The sequence below is a fragment of the Bufo bufo genome, chromosome 3 (genome assembly GCF_905171765.1).
Source record: "Bufo bufo chromosome 3, aBufBuf1.1, whole genome shotgun sequence".
NCBI lineage: Eukaryota > Metazoa > Chordata > Amphibia > Anura > Bufonidae > Bufo > Bufo bufo.
Genome location: NC_053391.1, coordinates 375,281,440 through 375,307,072, shown reverse-complemented (window position 1 = coordinate 375,307,072; position 25,633 = coordinate 375,281,440). Strand labels below are relative to the sequence as shown.

General features: G+C 42.9%; 1 protein-coding gene across 4 annotated transcripts in view; it reads left to right on the top strand.

Annotated features, from left to right (window-relative positions):
- The window catches only part of TBX4 (T-box transcription factor 4), a 200,714-nt gene that overhangs the window by 97,064 nt on the left and 78,017 nt on the right, over positions 1 to 25,633 (top strand). For all 4 annotated transcript variants that reach the window (XM_040424679.1, XM_040424680.1, XM_040424681.1 and 1 more), the window contains exons 4-5: positions 23,144 to 23,263; positions 24,313 to 24,460. In XM_040424679.1, the coding sequence (XP_040280613.1) occupies positions 23,144 to 23,263; positions 24,313 to 24,460 (268 nt within the window). The remainder of the gene's footprint in view (positions 1 to 23,143; positions 23,264 to 24,312; positions 24,461 to 25,633) is intronic.

The window sequence follows — 25,633 nt, the reverse complement described above, 5'->3', positions numbered from 1 at the left end:
CAGAGGGTGAGGATTGTCATCTAAAAGAGAGATAGGGGACGGCAAAGGACATTTGGACCTGACAATACACCGGCAATAATCTTATACGATATTGAGAAAGCGCTTTCTTAAGGATGCCAGGACTGCAGCTCTGAAAGAAAATTGAGCTGCGGAGCTACTTGGAGCCATTAAAATTGACTGATGCATCTGATGTTCCGGCACTAGCATTGACCTAGACAGGTGGAACACTGATTCCAACTAAGGAAACCGGACGTGGACTGATATTACGACATAGCCAGCATTTGTATTCACAGCCGGAGAGAGACAGCACTACAAGCGTCTAAGCGCAGTTGCGCTATAGAGAAACAAGCTTGCCCGAACTTACACCTCGTGGGACGCCACGGTGGGAATATATGTGAGTAAAAGCTAGCAGCTCCGACATATGTGGACTGATACAATATAGCTGGATACATATGCACTGCTGTCCAGGCACTCCGATACATTGTTTGCCACATTGACACTATTGCTTTATTGAATTGCCATACTATTGGATACATCCATACTATTGCCGTGGCCGTTCATAGATACAGCCTACCTGCTCTAATAGATTCTATTTGCGGACAATTGTGTGGATTAAACAGCGATCCAGACCACACGCTTTCTAATTGATAGTGATATTCTTGTGGAACACCATTATAAGCGGGAGTCAGCAATTATATTGATTTACCAGAGATACTTACCTATTTATTTATATTCATTTATATATATATATCAATTCACTTTTAGTGTTTGCACTATATGTTTGATTCTATATACCTTGTCACTTTATATATTGGTCACTTAGTCACCAGTTTTAACACGTCACTTTTTGAATATTTTCAAAGAAATTTTTCAGTTATTTGAACATTTATTTGAACATATATTTATTCACACAGCTCTCTGGAAGTATACTTGCTGCTAGCCGTTGTTCTAGATAGTGGACTAACATCGTGTCCCTCCTATCCAAGTTGGACTGGACCTCTGGCTTTCCACTAGCTATAACAGTGGATGGTTTTATGTGTATTTTATATATCAATTTTATGTGTGTTTTATCCATTTATTTAGAGAATTGAGGTATTAGGTTTTCATTTCCAATTGCATATTGTCATATATTGCTACCAATAAATCTACCCAGTATTATCATATTGCTTGAGTCGCATTGCTTACCTACTGAACCAGATATAAGAGTGCCTATTCTATTTTCTATAGAGGATTGTCATCTCCCTGCTCAGGGGTAATGCTCAGACTTGGGCTTTTTCGTTGCCATCAGGGGATCCCTCCCTCCCATTTTTTGTGGCCCTGGGGCAGATATATGATGACCCGGATCGTGTTGCTCTGGCCGAATCTAACTTACGTTTTTTATGCCAGAGCAAACTGTCTGCGGAGCTTTATTGTTCTGAATTTCGGAGATGGGCAGCTGATTCAGGTTGGAATGATGCTGCACTCCGGAGTCAGTTCTGTCATGGTCTCTCAGAGAGATTGAAAGATGCGTTTGCTTTCCATGAGAGACCAACGTCCTTAGAGTCTGCCATGTCATTGGCGGTACGCCTTGACAGGCGTCTAAGAGAAAGAAACGAGACCTCTCTGTCCAGCCATTGTCAGTCTAGGGGCAGTGGCGCGGACTCATTCAGTGTGCAGGGGCCTCATCCTGTCTCAGTCCCCTCTGAGGAGGAGCCCATGCAGCTAAGTCGACTTGCCCCTGATAAAAGAGGATTTAGTCCTCAGAGTATGGTGTGTTTTTGTTGTGGGGGCATAGGTCATTTGGCAAATGTTTGTCCGTCTAGGAGATTCTTGAACTGTTCTAAGAGCGATAATAAGAGAAAATCCTCAAAAGGTAAATCATCAAACTCTGCTTCATCTGCTACTTTGGGCAAAGTTGATGTAGGAATTGATGCTTTTCCTCTGACCTGCAGTTCCCGTTTTCTCCTGTCTGCCAGGGTGGCGCTAGAGAGCAAAGTCATTTCTTGTGAGATTTTTGTTAATAGTGGAGCGGCCGTCAATCTTATTGACACTCAATTTGTAGCCATGCATGGTTTTCAGGTTTGCACATTAGAAAAGGATATACCTGTTTTTGCTATTGACTCTGCTCCACTCTCACAGAGATCTCTGAAGGGCATTGTTCACAATATCCGGTTAGCTGTAGGTGACACTCATGTGGAGGATATATCTTGTTTTGTCCTTAACGGATTGCCTTCTCCTCTAGTTTTGGGGTTACCCTGGCTCACTAGACATAACCCCACTATTGATTGGCAAGGAAGGCAAATAAATGAGTGGAGTGACTTTTGTAGAGAGAATTGTCTCACAGCGACTTTTGCAGAGGTGTCTACTAAAACTGTGCCATCATTTCTCTCTGATTTCTCGGACGTGTTTTCCGAGAGCTACCTCCTCACCGGGAGTTTGACTGTCCCATTAACCTCATTCCCGGCGCCAAGCTGCCAAAAGCTCGCCTCTACAATCTCTCACAACCGGAAAGAATCGCAATGCAAACCTATATTTCTGAGAGTCACGATAAGGGGCATATTCGTCCCTCAAAATCACCTGTTGCCGCTGTTTTTTTTTTTTGTTAAAAAAAAAGATGGCTCTCTGAGACCTTGCCTAGATTTTAGGGAGCTGAACCGTATCACGATTCGCGATCCCTATCCCCTTCCTCTGATCCCGGACCTCTTCAACCAAATTGTTGGGGCCAAGGTTTTTTCCAAATTGGATTTGAGAGGCGCGTACAACCTGGTCAGGGTCAGAGAGGGGGATGAATGGAAAACGGCCTTTAATACCCCTAACGGGCATTTCGAGAATCTCGTTATGCCTTTTGGCCTGATGAATGCTCCGGCCGTCTTTCAGCATTTTGTTAACAGTATTTTCTACCATTTAATGGGGAAATTTGTATTGGTGTATCTTGATGATATTTTGATTTTTTCCCCTGATGTTCAGACCCATCAGGATCATCTTTTTCAGGTTCTGCAGATTCTGCGGGAAAATAAATTGTACGCCAAGCTGGAGAAATGTCTTTTTATGGTATCGGAGATTCAATTTCTGGGTTTTCTCCTCTCTGCTTCTGGTTTTCGCATGGATCCGGAGAAGGTCCGTGCTGTACTTGAGTGGGAGCTTCCTGAGAATCAGAAGGCATTGATGCACTTTCTGGGTTTTGCGAACTATTACAGAAAGTTCATTTTGAATTATTCATCTGTTGTCAAACCCCTCACTGACATGACAAAAAAGGGGGCGGATTTTTCCTCTTGGTCGGAGGAGGCGCTTGCAGCTTTTTCTAAGATTAAAGAGAGTTTTGCATCTGCTCCCGTCTTGGTGCATCCCGATGTTTCCTTACCTTTTATTGTTGAGGTGGATGCTTCCGAGGTGGGTGTGGGTGCTGTTTTGTCCCAGGGCCCTTCTCCTGCCAAATGGCGACCCTGTGCCTTTTTCTCTAAAAAAACTCTCCCCGGCAGAGAAAAACTATGATGTGGGAGATAGGGAGTTGTTGGCCATCAAGTTGGCTTTCGAGGAATGGCGCCATTGGTTGGAGGGGGCCAGGCACCCTATCACTGTTTTTACCGACCATAAGAATCTGGCATACTTGGAGTTGGCCAGGCGTATGAATCCGAGACAGGCCAGATGGTCTCTGTTCTTCTCCAGATTCAATTTTGTCGTTACATTCCGCCCTGGGATCAAAAATGTGAAGGCTGATGCTCTCTCCCGCTGTTTTCCGGGAGGAGGAAACTCTGAGGACCCGGGTCCCATTTTGGCGGAGGGGGTAGTTGTTTCTGCTCTATATTCTGATTTGGAGGCCGAGGTCCAGGCTGCCCAGACTGAGGCACCTGCCCGTTGTCCTTCTGGGAAGTTGTTTGTGCCTCCTGAGCTACGTCACAAACTCTTCAAGGAGCATCATGATACGGTTCTTGCTGGTCACCCCGGGAGTAGAGCCACAGTAGATCTCATTGCTCGGAGATTTTGGTGGCCGGCTCTTCATAAGTCGGTGGAGGGTTTTGTGGCTGCTTGTGAGACGTTCGCTCGCGCTAAGGTCCCTCGTTCACAGCCTTCAGGTTCCCTTCTCCCGTTACCCATACCTTCCCGTCCTTGGACACACCTGTCCATGGACTTTATCACGGATCTTCCTCGTTCCTCAGGGAAGTCGGTGATCCTGGTGGTGGTGGACCGTTTTAGCAAGATGGCTCATTTCGTACCTTTCCCTGGTTTACCCAATGCTAAAACGTTGGCGCAAGCTTTTGTCGACCATATTGTTAAATTGCATGGCATTCCCTCTGATATTGTTTCCGATAGAGGCACGCAGTTTGTGTCCAGATTCTGGAAGGCTTTCTGTTCTCGCCTGGGGGTTCGGCTGTCCTTCTCTTCTGCTTTTCACCCGCAGTCAAATGGTCAGACTGAGCGCCTCAATCAGAATCTGGAGACATATTTGCGCTGTTTTGTGGCAGAGAACCAGGAGGATTGGTGTTCATTTCTCCCTCATGCTGAGTTTGCTCTGAACAACCGTCGTCAGGAATCTTCTGATAAGTCACCATTCTTTGGTGCATATGGGTTCCATCCGCAGTTTGGGACATTCTCGGGAGGGGCTCTTTCTGGTTTACCTGAGGAGGAGAGATTTTCCTCGTCTTTGTCTACCATTTGGCAAAAGATTCAGAGTAATCTTAGAAAGATGAGTGAGAAGTATAAGCGTGTGGCTGATAAGAGACGTGTGCCTGGTCCGGACCTGAATGTTGGTGATCTGGTGTGGTTGTCTACAAGAAATATTAAACTGAAGGTTCCCTCCTGGAAATTGGGTCCCAAGTTTATTGGGCCTTATAAAATCTTGTCAGTCATCAATCCTGTTGCCTTCCCTCTTGATCTTCCACGGGTTTGGAAGATACATAATGTATTTCACAGATCTCTCTTAAAACCATATGTCCAGCCCACGGTACCCTCCTCTTTGCCTCCTCCTCCGATTTTGGTTGATGGCAATCTGGAGTTTGAGGTTTCCAGAATTGTGGACTCTCGCATTGTCCGCGGTTCTCTTCAGTACCTCGTTCATTGGAAGGGTTATGGTCCTGAGGAGAGGATGTGGGTTCCCGTGTCGGACATTAAAGCCACTCGCCTCATCAGGGCATTTCATAGGGCTCATCCTGAGAAGGTGGGTCCTGGGTGTCCGGAGTCCACCCGTAGAGGGGGGGGGGGGGGTACTGTCACTACCAGAGCTTTGAGAATTTCTCACAGCTCTGTTTCTCCACCCCTGTGATGATGTCACTACTAGAGCTTGGGGGAGTTCTCACTGCTCTGTTTCTCCGCCCCTGTGATGAGCTCTTTACTTTCGGTTTCCTTCCTCCCAGCTGTTCCTCCTGCGTTTGATTTCCCTGCCTTTAAATCACCCCTCCTCCTTTTGTAGGCTGTGGATTATATTTCTCATTTGAGTTGTAGCTCTTGCTTGAGTATCTTCCCTTGTATGCTATCCTTTCACTGGACCTGTGTTCTGCTGCAGCAAGTACTCTGGATATTGCCAGCCTGTCTTTGGATCCGTCTTCACTGCGGCTGCAGCTCCTTCAGCTAAGTGTGCAGACATTGTAGTGTATCTGTGTGTTTTCTGACTGGATCCGAGGCGACCACGGTTCCCTCCATATACTGAGCAGGGCACCGGTGGCTGTGCCCCTTCCACTATTGTAGGGGTTACAGTGGTCATCAGTCTTAGGTACGCGGGCATGCCTCGTTCCACCATTTGGATCCGGGCATGGGCTTAGCAGCATAGGGAGAGCTTTGAGGGTCTGACAGGGGTCACCCTTTATCCTCCCTAGTTTGGGTTCGGTCAGTAGCTCTATTTTCTGTGCATGCTCTTGTTGCTCACATACAGCCGTGACAAAGAGTTTTCTTTATTTTCATGACTATGAAAATTGTAGATTCACACTGAAGGCATCAAAACTATGAATTAACACATGTGGATTTATATACATAACAAACAAATTCAGATTCCACATCCAATACCAGATACCACATCCAATGTCCAGAGTCCCTGTCATCAGTGTATTCCAGAGGCTCTGAAAGCTAAAAGACCTGTAATGACATCATCACAGGTCCTGTAACATCTAGTAATCGAACTGCACAGAGAATTGTGTAGTTCCCAGGTTAGAAAGGTGCAGCTGCCAAGATGACATCATTATCATCACAAGTCCTGCACCATCTAGTAAAGGAAATGCACAGAGACTGGTGTAGTTCCCAGGTTAGGAAGATTCAGCTGCCAGGACCTGTGATGACATCATCACAGGTCCTTGAACCCCCTGACAGCATGGAGAAGAACTACAAGCGAAGCACTCCAGTGAGTCTTGAATGGAGTGGGTAAGAGGGGGACCTCCCCTTTTCTCTCCATGTACCTCCTTTGCTTTTTTTTACTCAGAAGTAGTTTCTCATGTACCTGGTATCTCACTGATATATAGTACTGCATACAGCTACAATCCACAATACCTCATGTATCTCACATAATGACCCTAATGTATAATTGACCACATAGCTGTACCCACGGCATCTAATATACCTTGTACCTCACATATCAATACTCTGCTGTATATACTATATATCTTTCCACACTGCATTTATTAAACCTTGTACCTCTCACATCAGTACACTGCTGTATATATACAGTACAGACCAAAAGTTTGGACACACCTTCTCATTCAAAGAGTTTTCTTTTTTTTTTCATGACTATGAAGGCATCAAAACTATGAATTAACACATGTGGAATTATATACATAACAAACAAGTGTGAAACAACTGAAAATATGTCATATTCTAGGTTCTTCAAAGTAGCCACCTTTTGCTTTGATTACTGCTTTGCACACTCTTGGCATTCTCTTGATGAGCTTCAAGAGGTAGTCCCCTGAAATGGTTTTCACTTCACAGGTGTGCCCTGTCAGGTTTAATAAGTGGGATTTCTTGCCTTATAAATGGGGTTGGGAGCATCAGTGGCGTTAAGGAGAAGTCAGGTGGATACACAGCTGATAGTCCTACTGAATAGACTATTAGAATTTGTATTATGGCAAGAAAAAAGCAGCTAAGTAAAGAAAAACGAGTGGCCATCATTACTTTAAGAAATGAAGGTCAGTCAGTCAGCCGAAAAATTGGGAAAACTTTAAAAGTAAGGGCTATTTGACCATGAAGGAGAGTGATGGGGTGCTGCGCCAGATGACCTGGCCTCCACAGTCACCGGACCTGAACCCAATCGAGATGGTTTGGGGTGAGCTGGACCGCAGAGTGAAGGCAAAAGGGCCAACAAGTGCTAAGCATCTCTGGGAACTCCTTCAAGACTGTTGGAAGACCATTTCAGGGGACTACCTCTTGAACCTCATCAAGAGAATGCCAAGAGTGTGCAAAGCAGTAATCAAAGCAAAAGGTGGCTACTTTGAAGAACCTAGAATATGACATATTTTCAGTTGTTTCACACTTGTTTGTTATGTATATAATTCCACATGTGTTAATTCATAGTTTTGATGCCTTCATAGTCATGAAAAAAAAAAGAAAACTCTTTGAATGAGAAGGTGTGTCCAAACTTTTGGTCTGTACTGTATATATATACAGCAGTGTACTGATGTGAGAGGTACAAGGTTTAATAAATGCAGTGTGGAAAGATATATAGTATATACAGCAGAGTATTGATATGTGAGGTACAAGGTGTATTAGATGCCGTGCGTACAGCTATGTGGTCAATTATACATTAGGGTCATTATGTGAGATACATGAGGTATTGTGGATTGTAGCTGTATGCAGTACTATATATCAGTGAGATACCAGGTACATGAGAAACTACTTCTGAGTAAAAAAAGCAAAGGAGGTACATGGAGAGAAAAGGGGAGGACCCCCTCTTACCCACTCCATTCAAGACTCACTGGAGTGCTTCGCTTGTAGTTCTTCTCCATACTGTCAGGGGGTTCAAGGACCTGTGATGATGTCATCACAGGTCCTGGCAGCTGAATCTTCCTAACCTGGGAACTACACCAGTCTCTGTGCATTTCCTTTACTAGATGGTGCAGGACTTGTGATTATAATGATGTCATCTTGGCAGCTGCACCTTTCTAACCTGGGAACTACACAATTCTCTGTGCAGTTCGATCACTAGATGTTACAGGACCTGTGATGATGTCATCACAGGTCTTTTAGCTTTCAGAGCCTCTGGAATGCACTGATGACTGGGACTCTGGACATTGGATGTGGTATCTGGTATTGGATGTGGAATCTGGTATTGGATGCCATTTGCATACTAAAATTTTAACTTTATTTGTGCTTTTTATTTTCCTTAAAAAACATTTTGGGGATATTTTTGATGTTTAGAAACGTTGGTGGAGTAAGTGGTGTAATGAAATAACATTGGTGGTATCTCCCCGCGATGCCCCCATTCGCAGAGAAGGCGCTCACGTGACTCGGGCCGGCGGTCACATGATCGCAGGGGCGGGCACGTGACTGCTGTTGCCCAGCACCAGAACGCTGAGGCAGCCGGAGGCTGCTAGAATGTATGTGCTGTCAGAAGGGATGAGCTCCCCTGCACAGGGCAGGAGGATGATCACAGGGGGAAGGATCGGTCCAGCTTTGGTGCTGGCTGGGGGCACACAGGCACTATAGAAGGGGACATTATAATGATAAATTGAACAAACAAAAATAGAATGAATAAAAAAATAAATGAATAAATAAATAATTGACAATGATTGGTAAAAACTGGGGGTAAGATGAAAAATATATATGATCTATATAATAAAAATAAAATATAATAATTAAAATATGATAAATTGTATATAAATAATGGGGGGGGGAGAGGGACATTTTTAAATAATATTTAAAATATATATATATATATATATATATATATGTAAGTAGTATGTAGATATGAATGAAATTAGCATATAATAGTAAAAAGGCAATCTAGGCTAGATCCAGTTTTGGAGGGGATGGTTCGGTACACTGCGGGTGGCCGCGTATTTGTGTGGAGGATAAATTGAAATGAATTAAAGCTAAGTAAGAGTTTGACTGAATGGATAGATAGATGTATAGGTGCAAATGGTATGACAAAGATGGCAAAATACTGACAAGAAAATATAATTATAATTTTTTAATATTTTTGAGGAGGGGGACGGGGTTATGGTCAGATTTCATGGAAGTGTGTATTCATCAACAGATTACAAGTTGATTTTGAACGCTTCCTTGAGGCTATGCGGATTTAGGCAGTTCAACTTATATATCCAGAATATTTCTCACCTTCTTAGGGTCTGGATAGTATTGTAACCATTCGTTTTTGCTTGTTCTATGGGGTTATGGAAAAGCCAAAGAAGGAACCTTGATGATGAATTGCGCCATGTCTGGATATACTGTGTTGTAGAAATTTCTTTTTGACGTTGGATCTGCGTTTATTTAATCTATTTCGAAGGGTTTGGATGGTCCGTCCTATATATTGCAAGCCGCAGGGGCAAGTGATTAGATAGATGATATTTGTTGATCTGTAGTCCAGATGGTCTTTGATAGAGAAAGATTCGCTATTAAGGCTTTAAAAGGAATTTGATAAACAGGCAGAGGTTGGACATGAGCAAACAAATAAAATTATAGCACACTATAACAGGAACTAGCAGGGAACTGTGGCTCAGGGAATACTTATATACCCAGTGGATAGTCACAGGCAGGGGAGGATTAGGGTACACTGGCCCTTTAGGGGTTAGGATATGTGTGTGCTATAAGGCAGAGAGGTTGCAGGCTGGAAATGAACAGGCCACATAAACCTGGAGCCAGCAGGATGAACAGAATCAGTGCCCCAGCCAGCCGTGCCCGCTGGGAAGAAGCAGGCCAGCTGGCACAGACCCTGCAGCTATGCTCACCAGGAGCAGGAGAACACTAGCAAGCATGGAATGCCATCATTACATTAGCTCAAATCAGGAGAAGAAATGTATGAAACACATATAGAGAAAGTTCCCCCACCTTCAAAACAAACATTCCATTATCTAAGGAGTGTAGGCCAAGGCAGCAGACATATTGTTAACAGGGAGATAATACATTTCATTGATACATTGAATGTAGAAATGTTTCTAACATCAAAGACCATGGAAACTTATGTAAATCAGGTATTACAATAAATGTAAAGACAGGCATTAAAATATCAGAATGGTTGTTTATTTCCTTTACTATGCACCATATGATCTGAGAAAGGTAACTTGTACCTATATATTCAGTCTACAGGATGTGATTCATCAAACTCCATTGTAAACATGTGGTAACCAGAAGAAGCTAAGCTCTAACTTAATGGCTGTTCCATCTGGGTTTTTCTGTACAACCTTTAGTGTGGCTCTCTAGATCTCTGGGCCCCCTATGGGGTTTAGCATAGCAGCTCTTTCTATGTGTCCAACTCTGGACCTATTCCTTGGAGAAGGTATCTGCACGCTGAATGGCATTTTCCGGGATTACTTGGCTTTCTCTTTTTCTCTGAAGTCATTTTATTAGCTTTTATATGAAGGGATTAATACAAGTATTACTCAAGTAGAGCAACAGCCAAAAAGAATGTAAAATTTAACAACAAAATAGCCAATTACAACCTGAATAAAAATATCAGTGGAAGCTTTGTTCTATTCTCCTCGGCACAGGGGATAGGAGAAGTTGTAGAGTTAACATGTTAGCTCTGTCTTGCAAACTCCTAGGAGAATTGTGTTATGTCTGACTGTAGACAATTATTTACTGTGTCCACTCTGCCAACCTCCAATAAACATTATTTTAGGAAGAATATGATGCTTAAATCCTCTGGACTGCACAGTGCTGATCTGTAGAAATGCCAAAGCACAGCAATTGTGGTCAGTAATAAAGACAGATGCACAACTGCCAAAATCCTTCATTTTTGCTGATAGTAGTTTGTATTTAGATAAAAAGGAGTCAAGTTTAGCCAAGTGTTTCATGATTTTTATGCTTTCTTATATGTTGCTCCTTGGAACACTGGGGGAGATTTATCAAAGTCTTGTATTTTACGCCAGAATATTTTGTCGCCACCATTTTTATTTTGCACCATATTGATATTTAAATCTCGCTGTGCCTGGATTGTATCTTGATTTACTCCAGAATTTGTGGAGCACACTTGCTGCACCAAATAGATGAAGTGTATGAAATTCAATTTTCTTTCATTTACTACAGTGAAGGCGAACCTTTTATAGACCGAGTGTCCAAACTGCAACCCAAAACCCACTTATTTATCGAAAAGTGCCAACACGGCAATTTAACCTGAATACTACAGTCCAGTATAATATATCATTTAGCTACAGTAGGTGTTTCTGACATTGTGTTTTTAGCACGACAGCGTCGCGCTGATACTCGGCAACATGGTGCCGAGATCTCGCACTCACTGGGATAGTGACAGCACATCCCAGCAAGCGCGTCATAGAAGCGACGGGAGATCCGACTTGGATTCCCGCCAATTCTACACGTGTGCGGCGTTTGTTATGAATCCTGAGGGGGAAGTCTGTCTTCTCCTTCTGTCTTGTTGTCTCCTTCTGTCTTCTGTCTCCGGGGTTCTCCTTCTGTTTTCGCCTCTCTCTGTTGTTGACTCGGCGCACCCCGGTTCTTCGTCTCGCGAGACGTCTCGCGAGACGAAGAATCGGGGTGCGCCGAGTCTCGCGATAGCGGATAGCGGAGAAGACAGAAGGAGAACCCCGGAGACAGAAGACAGAAGGAGACAACAAGACAGAAGGAGAAGACAGAAGGAGAACCCCGGAGAGTTGAGAAGACCCCCCCGGATAGCGGAGAAGACCCGTCGGGATATCGGAAGAAGAAGAGCCCCCCCCTGGTAAAAGAGCTAATAAAGAAGACAGGGGGCGGCCTCCGGAGCAGAAAAATAAAATATTTTAATACACTGTGTGGTTTATTTGTGTTTTTACCACTTTTCTTGCAGGTGAATGGGTAGGGGTACGATGTACCCCATACTCATTCACTTAGGGTGGGGGGCCGGTATCTGGGGGCCCCCTTATTAAAGGGGGCTCCCAGATTCCGATAAGCCTCCCGCCCGCATACCCCGACAACCAACGGCCAGGGTTGTCGGGAAGGGGCCCTGTCCTCATCAACATGGGGACAGGGTGCTCTGAGGTGGGGGGGCCGCAGTGCGCCCCCTGCCCCAGAGCACCCAACCCCCCATGTTGAGGGCATGCAGCCTGGTACGGCTCAGGAGGGGGGGGGGGGCGATCGCTCGTCCCCACTCCCTTCCTGGCTGGCCGGGTAGCGTGCTTTGGATACGGGTCTGGTATGGATTGTAGGGGGACCCCCTACGCCGTTTTTTTCGGCGTAGGGGGGGCTCTCCTTACAACCCATAACAGACCTAAGGGCCCGGTATGCTCCTGAGGGCGGGACCCAGGCCGGATTTTTATTTAAAATCCGGCGGGGACTTCCCCCTCAGGATTCATAACAAACGCCGCACACGTGTAGAATTGGCGGGAATCCAAGTCGGATCTCCCGTCGCTTCTATGACGGCTCTGTCTCCATCGCGGCAAGCCAGCTCGGCGCTGGCTCCCGCGATGGGGCTCGTATGTGCTCAATCTCGCCGAGAAATACAGCGAGATTGACACAAAATCGGGTTCACCTACTGTATAACAGCCTGCCTACATTCAATGTGCTGCCTGTGCTGTTCATGGTGCGCCCTGAGCTGCTGAATGGCAGGAAAAGTCTAAGGCCTATTGCACACGGACGTTTTTTTTTCCTGTTTACTGGACGTTTTTTGCGTTCCGTATACGGTCCGTATACGGAACCATTCATTTCAATGGGTCCGCAAAAAAAACGGAATGTACTCCGTATGCATTCCGTTTCCGTATTTCAGTTTTTCCGTTCCGTTTTAACATAGAACATGTCCTATTATTGCCCGCAAATCACAGTCCGTGGCTCCATTCAAGTCAATGGGTCCGCAAAAAAACGGAACACATACGGAAATGCATACGTATGTCTTCCGTTTCCGTTCCGTTTTTTACTGAACCATCTATTGAAAATGTTATGCCCAGCCCAATTTTATCTATGTAATTACTGTATACTGTATATGCCATACGGAAAAACGGAACGGAAAAACGGAACAGAAACGGAAACACAACGGAAACAAAAAACGGAACAACGGATCCGTGAAAAACGGATCGCAAACACTGAAAAAGCCATACGGTCGTGTGCAATAGGCCTAAGGTGTATTGGTACACCATAGACTTTTTTCAGGGTGCGGGTGCCCACAGAGAGGGCTCTGAGTGCCGCCTCTGGCACCCATGCCATAGGTTCACCATCACTGATTTGCAATATGCTAGACCCAAGTTTTTATAGGCAACTATTGTGAATATGTCTTGTCGCAGTCTTAGACAGATTTTGATATATGTTCTGGACAAAACCTATGGGAGCTCCACGGCGGTATAAACACTGGTGTACAGTTCTGATAGTATAAAGCCCTGTGAAACATTGTCTCACAAAGAGGGAGCTTTTGTGGCGCATCTTCCATTCGCCACTTTCTAAAACAACATCACCGATTTAGACACATTGAACAATCCAAATCATACATTTGGCCAAACTACAAATTGCACAGGCAAAACATTCTGGCTGAAAATAAATCTTACTATATCTGCCTCAGGGTGTTCTTTGTTTTTTGTTTGTAAATTGGGAATGAAAGGTAAAATACACTCAAGAGTGTGTTTTTTTCTTTCTTTTTGTCTAAGACATGCAACACCATGCACTAGAGGAGGCCTATTTGTGCCCAGTGTGCAGAGTATGACTATTTGAGACTAGAGATGAGTGAATTGATACTACGTGAATTTAATTTGTTCCGAATTTCCCCAGATCCTTATTTTCTAGTAAATGCAAAGTTTTTGAAATTTGTTCCACCATCCACCATTTTACATATCAGAAAACAGGGGAAAATGAGAAGATGGAGAGGGAGGAGAGGGGGAAATTCGTGACAAATTAAATTCATGTAGTATCAATTCACTAATCTCTAGTCTCAAATAGTCATACCTGTGATTTAAACTGAGCATATTCGACCACCTCAGTGAGGTAGACAAGAGATAAGAATAAAGAACAGCTATACGGATACATTTTATTGAATAGCTCAGTGGCTAAGCTACATTTTTAATCACATGCAATTACAAAAGTATTCATATCCAGGTGCTGGTTTGAAAAATGTAGAATATGTTTTGTGGCACAACCCCTTTTATTAAGTTATTCAGGCTGTCTCAGGGAGACTGGTAGTGGTAGCCATTTTAGACTGCTTATGTTAGTGTGCAGCATTTAAAGATATAGTAGTCAAAAAAATTTTTAAGATAATATTTCAAGGTTTAAAAAATGTAGATGATCACAGACCAGTGTACTTGAATATCTCCTGCCTTGTAAATTATGTTCCTTACTGTGCTGCTGCTTGGAACACTACCCTACACAGTATAACAAATTAGAAAATGCTTCCAAAAAAAGGATAATTTTTGGATGGCTTATGTAAAAAGCCATTGCTTTTTAATTTTCTTTAAAATAACATCAATCCTGTTGCTATTCCCCCCAAAAGGGATGATTTTTGGATCACTTATTAAAAACAGCAAGCCATTGCTTCTTCTAATACACTGTATGTGTGTGTGCGTGTATAAACACTAGCAGCAATCTGCCTCAAAAGGGATGATTTTTGGACCACTTATTAAAAACAGCAAGCCATTGCTTCTTCCAATACACTGTATGTGTGTGTGCGTGTATAAACACTAGCAGCAATCTGCCTCAAAAGGAATGATTTTTGGACTGTTTAATACTTATTTTAATTTTAAAAAGCATAAAAAATATGACAGTGCAGTCTGTTATTAAACAGGCAGTTTGCTCTCACCCACTACCATCTGTTTACCCATATCCATACTGTATATGTTGCTGTCTCATTGGCATTACTAATATGTTGGAACTAAAGAGCTTGAAAGGGGTTGGATACAGTCCTAGGAGACCTCAGAGTTTCATACATGACTTTGATCTAATGTATTTGGACCAATTTGAATCTGATGGCCAATACAAATTTCTAAAATTTCTAAATCTCTATTTGTGACCCAATGCGCCACAGAGTTATACTCTAACATAATTTTATATTATATTTTTACCTTGGACCTGTATGTTTTTTTATGCACCAAAATCCTCCGAATAGCTGTTTGAGAAGACACTGCTGCTCCTGTGAGTGCTGCGGACTTCTCTGTACATTGTACAGTGGCTGTGCTTGGTATCACGCTCAGCCCCATTCACTTCTATGTGGCTGAGCTGCTCCTAGGCCACCTGACCGATGAATGTGTCGTCACTGGCCTGGGAAAAGCTGAGAGAATGCTGTGGTGCTACTGCCACAGCCTTCTTGTACAACTGATTGGCAGTGGTGCCGGGTTTCGGACCCCCACCTATCACATACTGATGATCTATCCTGAGGATAGGTCATCAGTATTAAAGTCTCAGAAAGCCTCTTTAAAGAGGACCTTTCACCACTCCTGACATACCTGTTTTAATAGCTTCATTCATTCCACGTGTAATAACAATTCTGGAGCATCTATTCCTATGGCTCTACTGCATGTTGTGCTATTCCTTTATTATTTCTACTAGAAGTTAGAAATGAATAGCTAGCAGTCTGCAGTAAGTATACAGATGGGAGGTAACAAGTTGGGGGAGTGTACCTGCACAGTCTGAAAATAGCAACACTGATTGGATAGAGTGAGTCTGTGCTGGTACACCCCCCCCCCCCCCCAACTTGTTACCTTCCCTCTGTACAATTACTGCAGAATGCTAGCAGTTAATTCATAACTTCTAGTAGAAATAATAAAGTAATGTCACAATATAGAGCCAAAGAATAGATGCTCCAGAATTATTTCTACATTGTAAATTCGTGCAGCTATTAAAACAGGCATGTCAGGAGTGGAGAAAGGTCCTCTTTAATATATTCAGCACAACGAGCCTGCTCCACAAATTATTAAGCAAATACAGTAAGATTCTAGGTGCACATACATTAAAGGGGTTATCCGAGCCCCCCTGTGCCAAGCCCCTCACACGGAATATATTTACCCTGCTCCCCACTCCCTGCACCGCTCCTCGTCCACGCACCGCTGCTGCTGCTTCTCCGCGTGCACCAATGAAAACATACATCATCAGGGGAAGCAGCCAATGGCAGGCGGGGATGGGGGCGAGCCTCCCTAGCGTCACCCGCAATGCTAGGAAGGCTCGTCTCCATCCCAGCTGTCCATTGGCTGCTCCCCCCGACATCGGATGTTTTCATCGGCGCAACGGGAGAAGCAGCAGCAGCTGTTCGGGGACCAGGATCAGCACAGGGAGCAGGTTAAGTATATTCCATTTGAGGGGCCCGGCAAATGGGGGGGCAGTTTATAGTTTTGCATAACCCTTTTAATCTATCTCACCCTATCTATCTCATTGTGAAACTTGTATGACTGGGCTCAAACAATGAGTGAAACCTGCCTCCATGTTTCAGTCAATGTTTCTATTTCTTCAGGGCTGATCATACAAAAGAACTTTTAAAGCCAAGTCCAGGGTACCCTACATCAGCTCCATATGTCAAAGCTTTGGAATACCATTAAAAAACCACTTAGCATTTATATGAGTATGGCTCCTTTAGCAGTCTGCCTTGGAAGTGTAAGAAAGAAACTAAATAGGCTAAGAAGCTTTGGGGAATAAATCATTATGGCCATATTTGTTATTGATACATCTTTTTCATCACTGTCAAACATGTAGACTAATTTTGGCTTTGAAATCTTTATTACTACAGTTTGAAGAATGAACAATTAATAATACACTTTCCCAGGCACAGTCTAGTTCGTTTGTCTTTGCATCACATATCGCTTTCCACTGAATGTTTCAAGTTTGATTTACAGATAACAATACATTGATCATGCAAGTTCTTACCTACATAAATAGCACATTGTGGGAACGCACGGCTCTCAGCGCATAAGTAAAGTAAAAGCATTTAGCCATGATCCCCCCTCCTCTTTTGCCCAATGCAGTTACATACAAAACATCTGGAGTATATGGAAATAGTAAATGAGTCATATGAAGCAAAGAAGTCAACCATCTTGCTTCTTCTGTTTACTAGATAAACAAACACATTAAATGGTAGCATAAACAAATTAAAGGGGCTGTCACAAATATCATAAAATCTTGGCTCTTTGACAATGAATGCACTAAAGTGAGTTTAAGTATTCTGGATTATTTGATCTGCTGCATTAAGTCTGCAGTCCTTCTTACATTTTATATAAAATATATATTTATTTATACCTGCTGTATACAAAAAGTCCTCCTAACCCTTGCACACGCTATAAAAAAAACCAATATCAACCATGGAGTTTGGGGTAAGCATCAACAGTCAAAACAACATTTTCTGAAGAAAGTGAATTTACTACTTTTCAGTGTAATCTTAACTTCAACACACTTATTCTACTTCGCCTGCAGTGATCAGATGCTACCAGAATAAAAGGAGACTTCTTGCTGCTGCAGGAACCCTGTTACCGCCTCATTGACTGCATTATCATGAGGAAATTGTTGGCCATACAGAAATTTCTTCAGGTTCAGGTTCAGAAAGAAAAATTCATTACTGGAAGCCAGGTCTGGATTATAGGGTGGATGGTTAAGCTCTATGAAGCCGCAGTCCCTGATAATGGCTTGTGATTTGCGAGACTTGTGACCTGGCACATTGTCATGAAGCAGCAACACATCTGCTGACAACGTCCCACCCTTTTATCTTTGATTGCCTCATGTAATGCCTTCTTTGTTGAAGCATAGGTGTGTCCAGTAATTGCCTTGTGAAGCATGCATTCTAGTAATAAAACTCCTTCTGTACCCCCAAAAAACTGTTGCCAGGATCTTTCCAGGTGACTGCTGCACATTAAATTTCTTTGGAGTTAGTGACCCCTTGTGCTTCGATTGCATGGACTCTTGTTTGGTCTCAAGATCATGGTGGTGGACCCATGGTTCATAATGCAGAAAAATTTGAGAATAGAAGTCTCCTGGATTTTCTCTAAGCATTTCTAAATTTTCTTGGCTAAATTGCCTGCGACAGGTTTTTTGCTCAGGCATCAACATTCGTGGCCCCCACCGGCAAATGACCTTTGACATCAAAACGTCAACTGAAATACCTAATTCATGAGCTAAAACAGTGACTTTGACCCAACCATCTTCCAAAATCATCGCTTCCACGGCACATTTCCTCTGAAGATACTTCGACAATTCACCCTGAACTGGGGACATCTTCAATTGATTCCCTACCCCATTAAAACTCCTTGACCCAAAATTTTACTTGGTAGTAGGAAGGGGCATCACCACTATATACAGCAATCATCCTTTCATGGATTTCTTTATTCTTCTTTTGTTCCTTTGAAAGGAATTTAATCATGGAGCGAAGATCTAAATCCCTCACTTTCTTTGTAGACCAGCACTGTACTGCACTTGCCATTCTGTCACTCCCAGTGCTTTCATCAAACTGAACTGCTACTGTGTGTGTGTGGGTGTTGCATTTCCAGATATGGCTCAACCTGCTCAGACAAGCTCAGTTCTCTAACACTGACAGAACATACAGTGGAAGCTAACTTATTGAATACTCTTTGTGTCATGGATCTGTGGATGTGAACCCACTGTGCCACTGACTGCCTATACTCTGAAGGGGCGTGTCCAAGCAACTACCTGGTTTTCACTAGAACCTCAGATGGTGAGGGTAGACTTGAGCCATTAGGGTAGTTGCCAGGGGCTACTCCATAGCAATCCCCGAGTCAGTGGCACCTGGTCCCGGTGGACCAGGAGATACCTGGGTACGTACTAGAAGTACACCCGTAGTCAGGCAGGTGGGGTCATTACCAGAAGCAACAGTGCAGTACCGAAGGATGAGGCAGAGGCGTAGTCAGACAGGCAAAAGGTCAGGGCGGGTGGTACAGGTACAAGTCAGGCAATCCGAGTCGGCAACAGGAGAGACAAGGCAAGCAGGCAGGGATCAGACGATAAGCAGAGTTCAGGAATGAAGTATAAATCAGGAGCACACAAGAGTATCAGGAACTAGCAAACTGAAGGCATCTGGGAAGAGGGCTGAGCCACTTAACTACCTGCAGGAGAGCCAGGGTCGGTCAGCAAAGTCACCTGACCTAACCCACACAGCCCAGTGAGTGATGCGCTCCGCCCTTAGAGCAGTGTAACATGAAACCAGCCGACCTCATGCTGTGTCTAGGGCTGAGTGGAAGCTGTGGAGCGGAATCCTCAAAAGCAATACCACCTACAAACACAGAGCCCAGGACCGCAGTGGTGAAATGGGAAGCACCGACCAAAGGTCGGGAACGTAGCAATAAGCGGGGGAACAGCGGCGTATAGCCGCTGTTAAAGTACCCCCCTTACGCCTTCTTTTCTTGAGTCCACGACGGGACACAAACCTTTTTATCAGGTCCGGAGCATGAATATTCACCTCAAAAGCAATACCACCTACAGACTCAGAGCCCAGGACCGCAGTGGTGAAATGGGAAGCACCGACCACAGGTCACCACTGAACACGGCGCCCGGGTCAGCGGCAATAAGCGGAGGAACAGCGGCGTACAGCAGCCGCTGTTACACTTTGTAAAGCATCTGCATTTTCATGTATTAATATTTTTGTATCTTGGGGTCTATTCCTTTCCTTGCACCAAACATGTAATGCTTAATATATCCTATATTATGTGTTTTCTTGTAATATATGGACCCTATAATTTTCCCTAAATAAAGGTTATATAGTCTTACAGGGGTTTTCTAGGATTACTATGATTTTTAAAAGATATGTTCATGTAGTTGTTTACCTCATGTGTATTTTACTTATGCTTTTTTGGACCCTGCTGACTCATTTTCACCATGTGAACAAATCAATCTGGCTTGTTTCCATCCTGTATGTTGTACTTCCTGTGTATCCAACCAAACCCATGATGCACTTCTCCTTTCTCTGTCACTGCTCTAGCACCACCCTTAAAAATGTCCAGATAGTTTATAGCTCCTCCTACTCTGGACATGGAAATAAGAAAGAGCTGAATGGACAGCCCAGATTGTAGGATAGGGGCAATAGAGGTAAAATAAATACATTACAAATTTATAGCTACATTCATAAATGATTATTTTAAAGGATGTTGACTCAAACCAACTTATTCAAACAGAATTTATCATGTTGGGAGTATTTGAAGTAAGTTTTGCTTGAGTCTGTGTTGTTACTTTATACGACACATTTAACAAATGTTGCATGTTGCTTGAGAAATTTATCTCCTTATCCTTAACCATAACACTTCTGTTTAGAAAACCGACTCCAGTTTTCCTACTCCAGCCTCCTACTGAAGTGAGATTGTGACTTTTTTGCAACTTTTTAAAAAAGCCTCAGTGATAAATCTGGAGTAAAACTCATGAACATAACTAATCACACTCACTTTCCCACCTATATTTCAACTGGAGTGAGTGGTGTAAAAATGTTTAAATTTTAAAATTTTTGCATGTGTTGAGCCGATGAGATGGAATTGTAAAAAAGCTGGGACTGGAGCAGTGGTCAAACAGCACTGGTGGGGGTTTGGTAAGATGAGTACTCACCATTTGGTATTTTCTGCTCTCTCTAACCACATTATGACAAATTATGACAACCACAATACCCTTTTAACCTGTTTTAAACCATATAGCTTTACAGTGTATGTAGTATGGCATATAACTATATGGGTCTGTGTGTATTCTTGGACCATATGAGGTTTTCAGAATACATATTGGAGATGATTTTATCAATACTGTCTGCAAAGTTGCCAACAGGCCTGAATTTGCAGGCTGCTCCCAGCCCAAAATGAGTAGGGATTCTTTTTGGGGGTGATCCCAGCGTGGGGCTTACTGGCCCAAAATTTAAAAACCTCCAGTCTGTTGTTCTGGCGCTATGGCGAAACTGTCTAGGCTTGAGATATATTTACTAAAATGAGGTACAGTTTATGATAAATTTCACTAGTAGCAAAGACAAGTTTTGCTACAGTTCTGGCCTGTCTTGACTGCACTCTACTTCTGTAAAACAAAATTCTGTCTACAGACATTGATGAACAGCATTCACACCTGCCACCCCCATGCCATATCCCACCTAAAAGATAACACTCTTAGAGTCTTAGATACCATGGGCATGACGCTGAGTTATTCACCTCATGCTATATTAATAAATCTGTATGTTATGTACATATCCTGTTTTCTATACCACACAAACCCTGCAATTTACACTGCAGGTTCTGAGGCAAGTATTATACCACATACTTGGCACATGGTAACATTACAGATGGTATGAATAATATGTTGCTGTGTCTGGGCTGCAATGTTTTATTATGCAATAGTTTATTTTAGAATCATAATTGGAGGTGCTATAAAAGTTATAGGCAAATTCCTCTGGCAGTATCTAAATGATATGGGGCTATAAGGGGACTGTAGTTTTCATGGGGTGTAGCGACACTTGAAAATATAGGGTCAGCATTTTGACTCAGTATTTGTAAGCCAAAATCAGAAGTAGAAGGTACACAAAAAAGAAGTATAACACAAAAAATGTGTACCTCTTCAGTATTGTGTGCACACTCCTGCTTTTGGTTTCCAAATACTAACTCAAAATACTGACCAAAATGCTGACTAAAGTACTGCTGCGTAAAAGAGGCCAAATCATGATTTTTCCTTTCCCTCAAAGATCTACCCCTGCAGAATTGGTGGAGTATTTCTATTCTGTTGTAATATGTCCCTGAATCAGAACCTCTTGCTGAATGATATTTTAATGACACAATTCTGCTGAGTGTGATAATTTATTGCTGCTTATGGCTTAACATATTTAAACATAGCCATGTGGGTGATTTTGGTTAATTCTAAAAAATGCCATGCTTTCTATAGGGTCGTTCATAGCATTCAGTGTGTAATTTTTGATGCAGAATGTCTCCTAGCACCGGACAGAAAAATGCAGCATGCAATGAAGAAAACAACAAACATGGATTCTGAAATTGATGAAGAATTGAAACAGAAAGTATAACAGAAAGTTCCCTAAAGGCTCACTCACACAGCCGTTGCGGTCTCCAATGCACAGGCAACATCCATGAGGATTTCACAGACGGACCCACACCCATTCAACTTGAATGGATCCATGATCCGTCCGTACTGCTGTGGTGCGGAGGCACAGAGAAAAACCCCACGGAAGCACTTCGTAGTGCTTCTGTGGGGTTTCCTGCCTCTGTTCCAGAACTTCTGGATTTCAGACCCATTCAAGTGAACGGGTCCGCATCCGTGATGTGGTGCAAACAGCAGGTCAGCAATATTTGGGCCGCAGCCGGGCAACGGCCGTGTGCATGAGCCCTGTTATTTACACAAGATTGGAAAACTGTTTCAAAGGGTTATCTACATTAGAAACCCCATTTTTATTTACCCTATTAGGGAATTATGAAATAATATAGACAGTGGAGAGAAGCTACAAAGAGTGTCCCTTTCTCTGGAGAACCTCTCCTGGCCTGCATTGCAAAGAAAACCCAATTGAATGGGCACTGTGTAATGTCTTATTTCCTGTGTGGTGCCACTGCAGGAAAATCGGTATTTACTGCTAGGTTTCTCTAGGGGTTCCAGTTAGGGGACACTTTGTAAACTGCTTATTCTCAAGGGACAAATTTAACAAGTATAGTAGGGGTTGTCAAAAGTGCTAAACATTGTGTTGCAGAGCACTTTTTTTAAAATAATATTTAATACTGTATAAAACAGCTGCCATTACCTAAAGTCTCACAATACGAGTGCAGAATCAAAACTATGATATTAAAATCTACACATGCATAAAGATTATGGGTTAATTGCCTACATTCTAATTTACCAACTCTACTATTACTCTATAATCCTGCAAAAATTGCTATGCATCCATAGCAAGTGATTTCCAAAAAAAAACTTGGAGGAGATGTAAAATGACTGGACTAGCTCTTATCTGAAACTGAGCTTAAATGTATGTGCAGCATGCTCCATCCAGAGGTACACCTGCTAGACAACATGGAGCATGCTGTTCAATAGTTTCAAAAGGTAACTGAGCAGAAAACTTTCATAAATCATTCCTACATGTTGGTGTTGAGCTTCATGAAGGTGGCACTGGTGATGATATGTGTTTTCTCTGTATTGAGAGTATGCAATTACTGATATTGAGTTTTTATTTTCTTTGTAGGAGAATGTTCCCAAGTTACAAAGTTAAAGTAACTGGGATGAACCCCAAGACTAAATATATTCTCCTCATTGACATTGTTCCAGCTGATGACCATCGATACAAATTCTGTGATAATAAATGGTGAGAGATTATCTTCATATCATAAAAATTGTTACCGAAGGACGAGTTATTGTTTCTTTGTAATACAAATGGTCCCTAAGGCTACATGCACACGAGTGAAAAACGGACATGTGATGTACATTTTTTAATGGCCATCACACGTCTGTTTTAAGACCAATGGTAGTCTATGCGGTTATTCACATGGCAGTTTTTTGAATGCCAGTAAAAAACGGACGTCAAAAAATTGACCATGTTCTATCGTGTCTGTTTTTCACTCACAGACTGCCCCCATACAATTGAATGGGTCAATTTTTTACGTTCGTTTCTCAGAAATGCATCAGTGAAATAAACGTCCGTTAAAAAATGTGTGTTTTTAACTGACTTTTTTTTCACTGTCGTGTGTATGCAGCCTAAGGCTTACATGGGGCATTGGCATGCTATATTTCAGATATATGTTCATGCTATCTCAGTACTGTGAGGGAAATAAGTGGCTGGAAGGGGCCATTCACACGGTGGCTTATGCAGACAAAATTTAGCATGGAATCCTTGCTAGGCAGCCTTATGGAATCTGCTTCCCGCTGTTTTCAGTGGTAGGCTATGTGGCTGTTCTTGAGGCTGCAGTTTATTGCCACATCTACTCTGTGCGACCACCCAACGGTTGCGGTATCTGGGAGATAACCAGGATGAAATAGAACATGCTGAGTCTGTTGCTGCAAAGTTTAGGGTAAGTCCCAGACGATGGGGACTTCACTTGTCTATGGGATTCAAATGTGTGGATATCAATCTCCCACTGGGCCTGGGGAGCAGCTTCCTTTGAGAAAAGCAAAGATGCAGACACAAAGGTTATTTTGTGCAATGGATTTTCCAACGGGTGTGTCCAGTGAGTTTTTTTTTATTTACCATAGAGCCGAGGGGTACAACATACTAAGGAAATATTTGGCTATTTCAGTTCGTTACCACCTATCCACCTGTGCCACATATATGTGGCTGCCATTGTCCAGCTACTCTATGACTGTATGCATACAACATTGTTAACTCTTTAATTTGCTGCAATGGCATTTCATTTGTAGGATGGTGGCTGGTAAAGCCGAGCCTGCTATGCCTGGAAGGTTATACGTCCACCCGGACTCCCCTGCTACTGGAGCTCACTGGATGAGGCAACTGGTGTCATTTCAAAAACTAAAGTTAACCAACAACCATCTTGATCCATTTGGCCATGTAAGATTCCAAATAATTCTTTATATTCTATAAAAAGGCAGTTATCTGTTTGATAGTGTTGAATGGACATTGCTGTTTACTCCCAAGTGTTTCATGCAACTGGAACAAGCATTTACAGTCACACCATACCATATGACAGTAGTGGCGAACCTATGGCATGGGTGCCAGAGGTGGCACTCAGAGCCCTCTCTGTGGGCACCCACTTCCTGGAAAAAGTCTATGGCGTACCAATATGCCTTAGACTTTTCCTGCCATTCATCAGCGCAGGGCGCACTATGAACAGCGCAGGCCGCACATTGTATGTAGGCAGGCTATTATAGCTAAATGATATAGTACATGGAAGATATACTATATGGGACGGTACTATTCAGGGTAAATTGCTGTGTTGGCACTTTGCGATAAATATGTGAGTTTTGGGTTACAGTTTGAGCACTCAGTCTGGAAAAGGTTCGCCATCACTGCCATATAATATTGATTTCTGCCATTATTCTTCTCTTTGTTGGCAGCATAAGATGTGTCTATGCCTAATGGAACATGTTGCTTCTAGTTACCTTTATAACTTTCTATACTGAAAGAACTGCTTATACATGTTATTGTTCTTGCCCACTTTCCAGGTAAAAGTGGTTTGCTCATATGAATTGTCCCAACAAAAATGCCTTGGTTATAAAGTAAGGGGTCTGTATGGAGAAATGATACCATTTACCCTTTCAGCTGCTTTACATTGAGCCCTCCTAAAAATATGGGAAGATCGCTGAAGAGTTCAATAAAAACTCAGGCAGCCCTAGTACATGTGCTAAAATAACAAATGAATGGTCATCCCCACTGCTGTTTGTTTGTCTGACTGCAGCGGTGACATTCCGTGCACACAGGTCAACACTGCAGCCAATCATTGGCCTTATCAGTGACCTTTTGTGTACAGCTAAGATCAATGATTGGCTGCACAGTAACCTGTATGCAAGTAACATTACTGATGCAGCCAGAAATCATGTCAGTGGCAGGAAGATGGAAGCAGTGCTGGCAAAGCAGTGAACAAAAGGGGGTGAACATCGCTTCTTTTTTTTATTAAAATTTTTTTTAACTGGGACATCCCGTTTAAGAATGCCAATCTTTTTAGCGGAGAGTCAATCTATGAATTTAAGGAGCGTATTTAACTGTGACAAAATGTGCTTCCAA